Source organism: Bombina bombina, chromosome 2 (assembly GCF_027579735.1).
Source record: "Bombina bombina isolate aBomBom1 chromosome 2, aBomBom1.pri, whole genome shotgun sequence".
NCBI lineage: Eukaryota > Metazoa > Chordata > Amphibia > Anura > Bombinatoridae > Bombina > Bombina bombina.
Window position 1 is genome coordinate 613768016 of NC_069500.1, and position 13470 is coordinate 613781485.

At 39.3% G+C, this 13470-nt stretch overlaps 1 protein-coding gene across 1 annotated transcript in view; it reads right to left on the reverse strand.

The window, feature by feature from the left end:
- The window catches only part of PUM3 (pumilio RNA binding family member 3), a 322615-nt gene that overhangs the window by 41372 nt on the left and 267773 nt on the right, over positions 1–13470 (reverse strand). Inside the window, 2 exon segments of the mRNA XM_053702542.1 lie at positions 3795–3885; positions 7653–7740. Coding sequence (XP_053558517.1) covers positions 3795–3885; positions 7653–7740 — 179 coding nt within the window.

Below are 13470 nucleotides of genomic sequence, written 5' to 3' on the forward strand. Positions count from 1 at the left end.
CGTAGAAGGAGATCACTGCATTCAATAGGCAATACTCTCCTCACATCCCTCTGACATTCACTGCACGCTGAGAGGAAAACCGGGCTCCAACTTGCTGCGGAGCGCATATCAACGTAGAATCTAGCACAAACTTACTTCACCACCTCCATCGGAGGCAAAGTTTGTAAAACTGATTTGTGGGTGTGGTGAGGGGTGTATTTATAGGCATTTTAAGGTTTGGGAAACTTTGCCCCTCCTGGTAGGAATGTATATCCCATACGTCACTAGCTCATGGACTCTTGTTAATTACATGAAAGAAACATAATTTATGCTTACCTGATAAATTTATTTCCTGATATGGTGAGTCCACAGAATCATCAATTACTAGTGGGAATATATATAGGTCACTTCCCTTACCCATAACCTCCATTCATTCAGCCGAAGGGAAAATGGAAAAAGAAGATAACACAAAGGTGTAGAGGTGCCTGAGGTTTTAGTTAAAAATAACTGTCTTAAAATAAAGGGTGGGCCGTGGACTCACCATATCCGGAAATAAATAAATTTATCAGGTAAGCATAAATTATGTTTTCTTTCCTACGATATGGTGAGTCCACGGAATAATCAATTACTAGTGGGAACCAATACCCAAGCTAGAGGACACAGATGATTAGGGAGGGACAAGACAGGTAACCTAAACAAAAGGCACCAATGCATGAAGAACCTTTCTCCCAAAAGAAGCCTACTTTTGGCCGGACAGAAGACTGCAGAGTGGGGAAAAGGAATAAATCCTTGATTTTCTGACCTCTGAAAAACATCTCCTAGATAAAGAATCAAATAAAGGTCCAAGCATACCGTACCTGGTGTTCCCAGGCGGTCTCCCATCCAGGTACTGACCAGACCTGACCCTGCATAACTTCCGAGATCAAACAAAACAAACTAAATCGGGTGCATTTAGGGTATTGTGGCGGTAGTCCCAACTAAATTACCCTTGTGGATAGAACAAGGGAACTCTTCTCCAGATTCATTTCCCATCCCTGGAAAAGAAGATTGGACAAGATCTCTTAAAAGAGAGTTAGCTCGAAGTCAGGATGATACCTGATATATTGTCCAGAAAAACACACTTGCAATATCCCAAGACCAAAAGGTCTGACTGGGATGGCGCAAACTAAGAAAACTAGAGAAGATTCCGATTAAGGAAACAATAAATCTCTCAGGTCTAAGTTCGTTATGAACAGGCCCACTAGAACCAAAGGAGAAAGGATACTATTTTGAAGGACAGAATATGAAATATATGAGGTAAATACCTATATCCCGTTCCCAAACTGGAACTGGAACTGTCACTCCCAGAGATGAAGACCCTGAATCTAGTTCAAGGAATGCCTCTCATCCTACTTGGATTGCAGATACTCTAGAAAGAGAAATCTGCCCCGGGAGGAAAACTTAGATTGGACTTGAAAAGGCATGACCCAAACAAAGTCTCATCCTTAAGAGTCTCTATGTGTTTATAATTGAGTTATATATATATATATATATATATATATATATATATATATATAATTATTTTTTTTTAAGCAAAAAAAAAAAAAAAAAAAAAGAATATATATACAACTCAATTATAAACACATAGAGGCTCTATATAAATAATATTTATACAATTACGTTTACACATATGTGATTTACAGTAATGAATATAGAGGAAGGAAAATTGCTCCATTAATGTGCTTATATTTGTAAATTACTGCACAAATTATTCTATAATTAAATCTAACATTGATATAACAAATAAGACTGGTTTCTTATTTATTCCCTTATATTGCATTAGTGATAATTTTGAGAGTATTTAGTTTGGACTTACTAAGTCAGAGTACTGTTTATGACACTTCACAATGACTGAATGAGGGATTTATACATTAGAATCCCCAAGTCTCGGTCAAATTGACAAATTAATATATACAAAGTGCCTATCCAACATCAAGCTCTTTTGAGCATTGTACATATCTTATACCTGCAAGTGATTTTAAGTACCCAATTTTAATAAATTCTAATAAAGTTTTATTTTTAACTGTTTATGATTAAACTTCTACACCATATAATAATATAGGAGAATAGAGTGCTATAATGTGTATCCTTATTTACAACACTCTCTAGTTGTAATTATTTCAGTTTCTGTTCATACACAGCACCTACGGGCTCTCTTTAAACAGTATAAGGCCAACCAAATAACACTACTAGCCCTTCTCCACTAACCATTTTGAGTAGTGCCATCTCTTTTTCGTATTTCAGCAGAAAGCATATTATTTTCATACACCCTCGGTATACTATAGTATACTATAGCCATTTTTAAAATAACAAACAAATTTCTTGAAAAACAGGCTTAAAAACAAACAATAAAACCCCCCAAAAAAGTAGATAATCTGTTACTAAAAACAGATCCTCACTGAGCCATCAATAAAATAAATAACTCACATCAATAGTGCCTGCAAAAACTGCCATAAAAACCTGCACCCTGACAGGAATAATAAAAAAACGTCCCCCTGCAGCGTTTCAGCTGAATAAGTGCCAAATGTTTCCCTGCTACATAGAAAAATAAAACTGGCACTTACCTCAATATTTATCTGTCCGGCAGCAGGACAGCTCACCTTGTTTGAGAGGATGCTATCCCTCACATGGACCTGTGGAAATACAGAAAGACTGAGTAAACTTACTCAGGCTATCTAAATAGGGCAGCAAAATGTTTTATGAAAAGGCAGGGAGGATTGTACCCCACAAGTTCCCAATTGCTTAAAAGCCACCATTGCGCTACTGAAGAGACTGACATGGGCTAAGGCTAGACCCGTAAGAAAGATCAGAGCAAACCTACTCTGCTTTAAAATAAAAAAATCTTGATTGTAGATCAGATAACAAAACTTTACCTCCTCCTTGCACCGCAGGCAAAGAGAATTCTGGAGGTTATGGGTAAGGGAAGTGACATATATAGCAGCTTTGCTGTGATGCTCTTTGCCTCCTCCTGCTGGCCAGGAGTGATATTCCCACTAGTAATTGATGATTCCTTGGACTCACCATATCTTAGGAAAGAAATATCTGATAATTAGACTGTGCTTGTTCCACTCCAACTGAGAGACCTTAGTGTGCATATTGTGTGCACATTTCTGTTTGCCTGATTGCATTACATGCTGCTCAGTGATTGCTCATTTTATCTCCGTGCCCAAATACATTAATCCCATACTACAGATAAACATAGGCAATCAGAGCTGTGTAACACACTCAGAGCCATTATTTAACCCCATGATTTCCAGAGTATTCTCTGAATACTAGAGATACAGGTTAAGGGTTAAACTGATTACTGCTTAACACACATCCATGATTTAACTCTAGACTGCCAAAAAAAGTCACAGGATGTGAATAAACTCTTTAAAATGAGGGCACAGTGTGATGCTGGAAACATGGGAGGCAAAGCCAAGATTCACAAACCTTAGTGTTGGGGCTACATTTTTGAAGTCCCATGGGTACCTACATTTGTTATGGCTTATTCTAACCTCTAGGCTCCCCTGACGTGACTGATATAACAGGATCTGTCTAATAAAACTGCTATACAATAAACTTTATTTATAATGTCTATATGAGCAGTTCATCATAGAGAGAAATAATGTTAAGTTCATGTACGTTTTCATGCAATGGTAATGAAACGATTATTAATATAAATCCACAAAGCAAAACCCAAGAGCAATACTTCTATAGTCCCACTTTCAATCTGATTAAATCTTTCCATAAATGCAATAATGTCTTTTAGATAATGAAATAAGCACTTTTCTTACCAGCAGAGCACAATGGCCCCTCTGTTCACTTTTGCCCATGTGCTGAGTTTTTCAATGCCTACATGTTCCACCAGTGTTCTAGCAAAGCAGCCTGTATAGAAAATAAGAAAAAAAGTCAGAAACTTAGACAACTTACAGGAAGGCTGCTTAACCATGAAAACAGAATAATATACATAACTGAACTCTTAAGACTACATTTATGTGGAGATGAATATATAGCTAAAGTCACCCTCAGGGTACTGGTATGTAGGAAGCCATGCTTGCCAAGTTCAGGACTGCACAGCCTGCAGACAATCTGGCATCAAAAGAGCTGTCTCTGCAGTCATTTTATATTTCCGACTGAAAAATCAAAACAACCTGACATGACCTAAAGCTCATGCCAGAAATACATGCCGAAAAAAATATTAAGCAAATCTAGAAATATATGTCTAGATCAGCCTATTATTACCTAAAGTAATATAATAAAATACGTGGGTGTCTATGACCAGCCTAATCATTTAACCTAATTATAGTGGTCTGAAACAGAGAGGAATCACAGATCACCGTACATTAATTTGGATGTATAAAAGTCAACAAAACATTACCAAATATCTAATATATGAATATAGAGTATTCCATCTCAAGTAATTACATTTTTTTCTTTTCTTTGAGACACTGTTTGCATACTCATTACATTTATGTGTCACTCCGAGATTTTTTTTTATGACCACAAATTTTCTGTTACAATTAACGAACTATGGCCTAGATTACAAGTGGAGCGCTAGGAATTGCACGCAATTGGGTATTACAAATCCATGGTTAAACAGAATAACCAGAGAATGTTTAGCGCAGCTGACATCCCTTTAGCATACTCTATACTTTCAATGGATATAGCTGCCTCAAGCGCTACACATAACAGCGCTAAAAAAGTTAGCGCAACTTGAGAGCTGAAGCACATTGCTAGGGCTACCATAAAAGTATAACAAAACACAAGGAAAACGTTAACACACACACATAAACGCAATATATGTCTACTGTATATTCCTGTAGATATATATTTTAAATATATACAGATAGAAAACCCTCCAAGGCTCATCCATTGTTAAAAGTCCAATGTTTATTCTGCCTACTTAATAATAAATTCTGCCTACTTAATAATAAATTCTGCCTACTTTCATCTGAAAAACATAGCCAGGATACAACACTTAATTCCACCGGAAGATATGCCAACATTAATCCATGCATTTGTATCCTCTAGGCTAGATTACTGCAATGCACTTTACTTGGGCCTCCCAAAAAAAGAACTCCATCGCCTTCAGACAGTACAAAACGCAGCAGCCAGACTATTGACCAATCAAACTCGCTCCTGCCACATAACACCTGTTCTCCACTCCCTGTATTGGCTTCCAATTAAATGGCGAACATATTTTAAAATTGGCCTGCTGACCTTCAAAGCCTTAAACAACCAAGGCCCACAGTACCTGAAAGAGCTCCTAACACCCTACATCCCATCCCGTTCACTTAGGTCAGCCAACACATCCCTCCTCTCAGTGCCAAGAATAAGGATAAACTCAGGCTCCAGAGCATTCGGCCACGTTGCCCCTACTTTCTGGAACTCTTTACCTTGCGCAATCAGAGAGGCACCGTCCTTACAGACTGTTAAAAAAAAAGCTAAAGACCCACCTCTTCCATCAGGCATACAGTCCGCTTATCTGACCTTCAGAAACGCCTAACTTTTATGTCTTATGTTGGCATATTTGTAAAGTGCTTTGAGTCTCACAGGGAAAAAAGCACTATATAAATTGCAAATTATTATTATAATAATTATTTAGACCACATAGGTCAATAGTAAAATCAGTGTTAACAAACGAATCTGATGCATTTTAGCTCAGGTGGCCGCAATCATAGATAGACAACTGGAAAGATACATATTTTCCTACAAAAGGCTGAAGTGATTATACTACAGTGTATATTAAAGGGATATTAAACCCAATTGTTTTCTTTCATCTTTCAGATAGAACATGCAAATTTAAGCAACTTTCTAATTTAATCCTATTATCAATTTTTCTTCGTTCTCTTGCTACCTTTATTTGAAAAAGAATGCATCTAAGCTAAAAAGTCAGTCGATTTCTGGTTTAGTACCCTGGACAACGCTTGCTTAATGGTGGGTGCATTTAGCAAGAACAACCCAGGTTGTGAACCAAAAATGGGCCGGCTTTTAAACTTACATTCTTGCTTTTCAAATAAAGATAGCAAGAAAATGAAAAAAAATTGATAATAGGAGTAAATTAGAAAGTTGCTTAAAATTGCATGCTCTATCTGAATCATGAAAGAAAAAATTTGGGTTTAGTGTCCCTTAAAACATACATTTTATTTACATATTATAATTATCACTAATAAACATGTCTGCTATAAAGAAAAGTAATTGTGCAACATTGTTTCTCCTGATCTGTCACAACATAAATTATCAATATCCATAATATTTCCTTTTATAATATTTAATCGCAATAAGATCTTGCGCTCTAGACCCAATGTTTGATGACATCAAATTCAGTATTAAACCCCTAGGATACTGTGTTTCAAGTTTGTATACCCAAAATACCTTCTGTCTCTCAAGGATCTTCTGTTTATCACCTCCTCTTTTAGGATTAATGATTGTCTCAATGGCTCGCCATTTAAAAGGTATTAACTTTTTGTTTGTGAACTTTAATAAAATGCTCATTGATTTTGGATCTCACAATCTATGAGGTAAATCACATAGCGTGTTAAAGGGACAGTCTACAATATAATTTTTATTAGTTTAAAAGATATATAATCCCTTTATTACCCATTCCCCAGTTTTACGTTTATCACCATATACTGTATGAGCTTTGCAAATATATTTAGAGAGCTTATAGGGTGAGGATCTTGGAGCAGTGAGGGTGTAAATGTCAGCTGTAGGTCCTGATTAATCATTTAGGCAGTCTGGGCAGCAAGTTGACACGGAAGAAGTGCTAGGGGGACAGGGGGACCTACTCATACTATTAAGTTCTTTATTTCTATTCCTTCACTTCCATTTCACTAAGAATATGTACAAGTAGCCTGTAATATTAGCTGCCCTTATAGTCAACTAGGATAAACAGCTAGCTGTGTTGGGAGTGGAAATTACGTACATTCTGAAAACCAGCTATCAGGAGCGCATAAGTTAATTTCGAACCTACAGATTTTAGAATGAGTCTTTTTTTACTTTCAGCCTGTAACACAAATTCAAGAATAGGGAAGCTATTGACTTGAGTATTGTTAGCACTAAACAGCGTTATTTTTTGCGCTCCATTTGCAATCGAGGGCTATATTTCCAATTTACTTCTCTTATCAAAATTTTCCTTGTTCTCTTGTTTTTATTTGTTGAAGAAATATGTAGATGGGTAGCGTGCACATGTCTGCCATCTAGTGTTCTTTTTAATGTAGAACATTCTTTCAAAACTGCTGCCATATAGTGCTAGACACGTGCACGCTCCTGAGCTTGTCTCACTGCTTTGCAACAAAGGTTCCAAAGAAAATGTGATAATAGAGGTAAAGTGGAAAATGTTCTTATGTACCTTTAAACAATCTGACACCACATGTGTGCAGACAATCTGGTTGAAAATGACTGGCTTATGGATGTTGACAGGAGTAATAGGTAGTATAATAGTTGTTCCGATCATACCGCAAGGAAACAACAAGCAACAATATAAATCCATTTACACACGTTAAGGACCTGCTGGTAAGGAACAATAATTACATGCACTTGCAACAGAAAGCAGAGGAGCACCACCCAAAGGCAAAGCCATGAAACAAAACCTTTATTCCGCATTTTGATGTTTAAATAACACAAATGTTAGCCACATATAATAATCTTACCTTCTCTATCATTTTCTTTCATCTCTTTATCTTGCTTTAACAACCATTTCAGTACCAGATGACCTGCTGGGTGTTCTGCAATGTGCAGCTGTGAACAAACAGATGACGGAGATCAATGTCAGCTCATAAGATTTTACATTGTATCAACATAAATGTTACATAATATTGCAAACAATAAAGGGACCTAAACCCACAAGATTTTCTTTCAGAATTTAGACAGATCATGCAATTATAATGAACTATTATCTAGTTTGCCTTGTTCCCTTTGAATTATTTGTTAAAAATCATACCTAGACAAGCTCAGGAGCAGCAGCTCACCCATTGGGGCCTATCTATCAAGCTCCGTACGGAGCTTCAGGGCCCGTGTTTCTGGCAAGCCTGCAGGCTCGCCAGAAACACCAGTTATGAACACCACAAGAGCTGCTGGTGCAATGCTGTATAGGGAGAGCGTATTGCCCTCCGCACAGACATATGATAAATAGGCCTCATTGTATTTATCTAGCTCCTAGTAGTGCATTGCTGCTCCTTCACTAAAATATACTGTATGTTTAAAATAAATTGGTTAAAAATGATTCATTAAGAAATATTGAAAATAAGTGTGTTAAAGTGTGCAGCTGACATTTGTGTAACTTGTGCTACATATAGGAAGTGGGGACAAACATTTATTCAGACAAGTGAAAAAAATAACCACATAAAGGGACATTCTAGTGTCCAGAGAAATGTACGTCGGATCTATTGGACGCTTGGACTCTGATGTCACTGGGAGGGTTGGGACTCTTTTTGAACACCTGTTAGCTGTTGGCAAGCGCTTGTTTGTTAAAAGTTTTTGGTCTGATTATAACTTGGTTTGTATACCCGAGTGGCTTTGTATGTATAATAAATATTTGCTTTTAATTAAGCTTGGCGTCCATATCGGTCCTCTGGTGAAGGATTAGTCATGGGCTTTCATACTAAGAGCTGAGTTATAGCTCTTGTCTGTGTGAGTACTATGTCACTCAATTTCATCACTCGAAAATCATACACTACATCACTATTGTTCCCTTCTTTTTTTAAGGACACTTCCACAGAAGACTACTGGAACACATATCCTATTTTATAGTGCACGTGTTATACACAAAAAGGTTTACAATGTCTTCTAAAGTTGACAGATATCTGACAGAAGTATTATTTTCAAGTTAATAAGATACAGAAATAACCAATGAAAAGTGAGCCCTGGTCCCCTCAGAAACAGGAAAACAGCTTTAGAATATTAAAGATAAGCTTTAGAAAAGTACAGAATGCTACATGAAGAAATCCTAGTCTTAGCATGAAGTTGACCTTTTCCAGAGCCCTGAGGTATTACAAATAGGTGGTTTATTTTCTTTCAGCATCAAAGAACAATGTGACACTAACTTCAGTGTTTTAATGAAAGCTCCAGGTGAGCATCAAGCACTAAAACGAGATTCCAAAGAGAGAGAAGTGTTCTGGAAGGAGGAAAAAAAAAAGAGAAACAGTCTGAAAAAAATGGGCAACCACCAGATTCTAACCACATAAAATTCCAGATACTGCAGATATGGTTGAGCCTTGGACATTAAAGGGACAGTAAAGTAAAAAAAAAAAAAGTGTTCATGATTCAGATAGACCATGCAATTTAAACAACTTCTATTACCAAATTTGTTTGGTTCTCTTGATATCCTTTTGTTGAAGAGTAAAGCTAGGTAGGTGTCTATCAGTCTATGGCAGCAGTGTTTGCAACTATGTATAACATTGCTATCAACACTGTTTCAATCACTGATGCCAGATGGCTAAAGACACATGAACGCAGGAGGTCACCTAGGATTATTCTTTAACACAGGATACCAAAGAGAACGAAAAATTGATAATGAAATTTTAAACAATTTTCCAATTTTAATTCTATGTTCTATCCAATCCATTTAAGTTTCATTTTAACTTAACTGTCCCTTTAAATGTTGTAGAACTAAGTGGAAATCATCATGAAGAAACTGGATTAGGCAACACAAGTTAAAAATCGCCACTAGCAGATTATTCATAATGAAAAAATATTTCTTTAACAGCTAGGGATAGATGTTTAGTTACTAAAAACCTTATGCACTCAGCCACCAGGTGGCTAGCTTTAGATCTGGATGGAATATTGAACCTTAAAGAAGCATGTCCTGAATAGTAACCATCCAACAAGGTTGACGTGTCAATTGTTGTATAACTGGAAACTAGTCATCCCAGCCAGAAAGGCACTACTGCAATAAAGAATGCCTTCTCCTGATTTGTTCTATAGTGCAAGCATGGGATTAATGCCACAGGAGGAAACATATGTATTAGATGAAAATTACAAACTTGGGAGATAGCTGCAACTGATAAGATGAAATCACATATTGTTGTCACTGAAAGAAAAAAAAGGAATCCTATAGCACAGGGGTTTATATTTATTCAACTGCCTGCAAAAGTACAGCTGGAATGGCTTCACTAGCCATATGGTCACTGTAGAATGTGTACAGTAGAATCCACTTTTCCGACAACACACATTTAGGCCAGACTGTGTTGCTGTGACTCTATCCAATTGATAATCCAACTTGATGTTCTGATTCATTTTAAGAATTTATCAGGGACCAATAGCTGCTTCTCTGAGTAATAAGATTCAGACATGCAAATTCTTAATGCTGTCAAAAGCAGAGAACTTGTGAGAAACAAAAACTTAAATTATGCTTACCTGATATTTTTCTTTTCTTCTGACGGGGAGAGTCCACAGCTGCATTCATTGGTACACGAGGCAGCCCCTTCTGAGGGCACCACAGACTGAAAACACCCAAACCCCAACAAAAAAATTGCTTCAACAGAAGCAAAAAGACCAAACAAAAATGGAAAGAACCAAGTAACTGCCCATCAGTTAAAACCAACAAGGCCCTGCTAGAGCACGCCCAGAAACACTAGACTCCACCAAGCACAAAGGCTTCCGAGGAGACAAAATTCTGCAGGCTCCGAGCCCACACAGAAACGCATCCCGACCCAAGGGAAGGGGGGACCTACAATAGTCAAAAAGGACCACTGGACAAACAACTAGGGCAATAAAGAACCCCAAGCATAAATCCAAGAGAGCAACCAAGGTTGCAACAGGACAAAAACCGTAGAAAACAAACCCTACCGACCGAGCAGAGATATTGGAGGAAACATCCAAGATCCGGGATTAATATCCCGGAAACCCCTAGAGCTCAAGGAATTTACGAATGAACGAGCATTTCAAGTACTAACCATGCCCGACCCTGCTTACCTCCCGAGATCAGACGAGATTGGGCGCAATCAGGGTGGAGTGGCCGTAGGCAACCAAAACTTCTAGCAGGTGCAACCGCAGGAAAAAGACGACACAATTTCCAGAGCTCCAAAATAAACGGAAGCAGCCGAGATACCGTAGGGGGAAACAAAGGGCCAAAAAACCCGAGCTTCCAGAAAACAGATGAGCAGAAAACCCTCCCCAATGCAGGGGAAAAAGCGGCGCAGCAACCTCGACCCCATAAGGAAGAGGAATAGTTTACAAGGATTCACAAAAAAGAATACCAATAGGGGAGATAAGAATCGCCACCTAACCTGGTATCACGGATATCCAAAGAGTCATCTGAACTTACAACCCCATCGGGAAGAGAACTCTAGCTCCGAGGCCAAAGGACGTCAGGAACCCCCAGAGTAAGCCTTAGCAGGATCCAACCACGGTAACCCCGCCAACAATCAGGAACAGGACATTGAGGACTGAGCCCAATCCCTTCTGATACCCCACCCAAATGAATAACGAGGACCAGCCTAACGTCTAGGAATGAAAGGCCTCCCATAACATATAAAATCAAGAAAAAAACAAACTCCTCACCAGAGTGAGCAAACTTGGCACCCCAACCGGGCCAGCCAGTTATAACGGGCACCACATGGTTGAAATAGACATCAAGGAACAGAAAAACTAGTGCCCGACCAGGACCTGCCTGATATATAGGGCACCTTGGAACTGTCCAAGGCCACAGAAAAGTTGAATCCCTAGTAGGGATAGACAAACCAAACGATAGACATATTGTCCCAACACTAATTATCAAACTTCCGCGGAAGTGCTAAAGCGACCACAAAATCGCTAGTATTAAATTCCAGAAAAGAAATGTTTTCCAAAAGGAAAAACTATAACGGACATGAGCTTCTCAAAATAAAATAAAATACATCCTAACCGGATCAAAGTAAATGAAGGCAGCACACCCGCAGGTGAACGCCCAAGAAGAATGGACACACTAGCAGAACCAGCCAGTCAGAGGCCCAATTTTTTCAAAGCTCCAAAAAAAGAAAAATGGAGACGACAAGGTGATTGACTTCATCCCGATGCGTCTAACCCAGCTTGCCGTCCGGAACGGAAGACCGAGGATCCATCGACCCATTAGAAATGGAATCCTCCAGCACTGCCAAAACATGCATCAGGACACGAAGGCGCGCCAGCCTATAACGAAAGGAAAGACTTACCTCCACCGGGGCAATTGATGATCCCGGCCCTGAGGGTTGGACCCCTGAAACCTCAGAGGAAACTGCTTCTCTAGAGGGCTGATCTGATCCAGACGATCCCACGTCTGACAAGCCCTGGTTAGCAGAACATGGACAGTATCTTCCAGGAAGATGTAAATGTGTCGGCACCAAAGCTATGGCCGTGCGAAACGGTGCCGTAACCTCTGGAGGAAACAAGCCGCCTTCTGGAGAAGGGGTAACGCCATTTGGGACACCTGCTTGCATAGCAAAAGAAGGATCTAGGGCACGCCCCCCCGCGGGATATGGAATCCTCAGGGGCTGATGACTCTAAGTTCCCTGATTCGGGAGAAAAGAACACTCTAAAGTGGCATTCGGAACATAATCGATGGGCATGAATTACCCAGGCCATTTCATATTCTTCGCAAGAAGTAGAATCTGAATCAGAGACATCCGTCTCCACAAAATCAGAATCCTCCATAACTTGGTGATTGAAATTATGGATAAAAAATAAACGCCACCTTACACCCCCAATGGCTGGGGCACTCACCACCTCCTATGACCCAGACAACTAGCGAAACAGACTCTCTCCGTTTGCCACACAGTCAGGAATACGGAAATGGAAAACAGAAACTTGACCACGCCCAGTCACAAGGTGCAGCGTGCAGGCCAAAGAAAAGCGTGCCAGTCCATAAAGACTGCGCAGCCTGATAAAAAAAGGCTGGTATGTTCCGAAATAGCCACGAGCCCAAGCATCACTACACATTAGCAGACAGAATCACATAAACATGATTAAAGTCCCCCATGTTCAACAACCTCCCTCAGGAGATATTAACCCTTGATTCCAAAGATAAAGGAGTCCCACTGAGACCCTGACTTATTCATTTACATTATATACTCATATTTAAAGTGAAATTAAACAATCTTACCGGAATCTACGCTGTGGAACAGGAACACGGCCCTTCAAGTGTGACAGATAGTAGCGTCACTTCTGACATGGCCTTGAGCGAAGAAAGCAGGCAGTGAAACTTGTCAACGCTGATTGCCTATGGAGCTGTAAATGAGTCGGGATGGTTTCGCAGAAAGACTCTCCCTGCATCTCCGGACTCTAACTTTCATCCATGCTCTCACTGAGAGGCAGACAGGACTACTTAAATCTCTAGTCCCATTCCGAAGAGTACTACGAGTACATAAGAGAATAAACCGAATCTTCCAACACTTCTCTGCAAACCTCCTGTGACAAAAGGCAAAGAATGACTGGGGGATGAGGGAAGTAGGAGAGGTATTTAAGCCTTTGGCTGGGGTGTCTCTGACTCCTCCTGGTGGCCAGGTTCTGTATTTC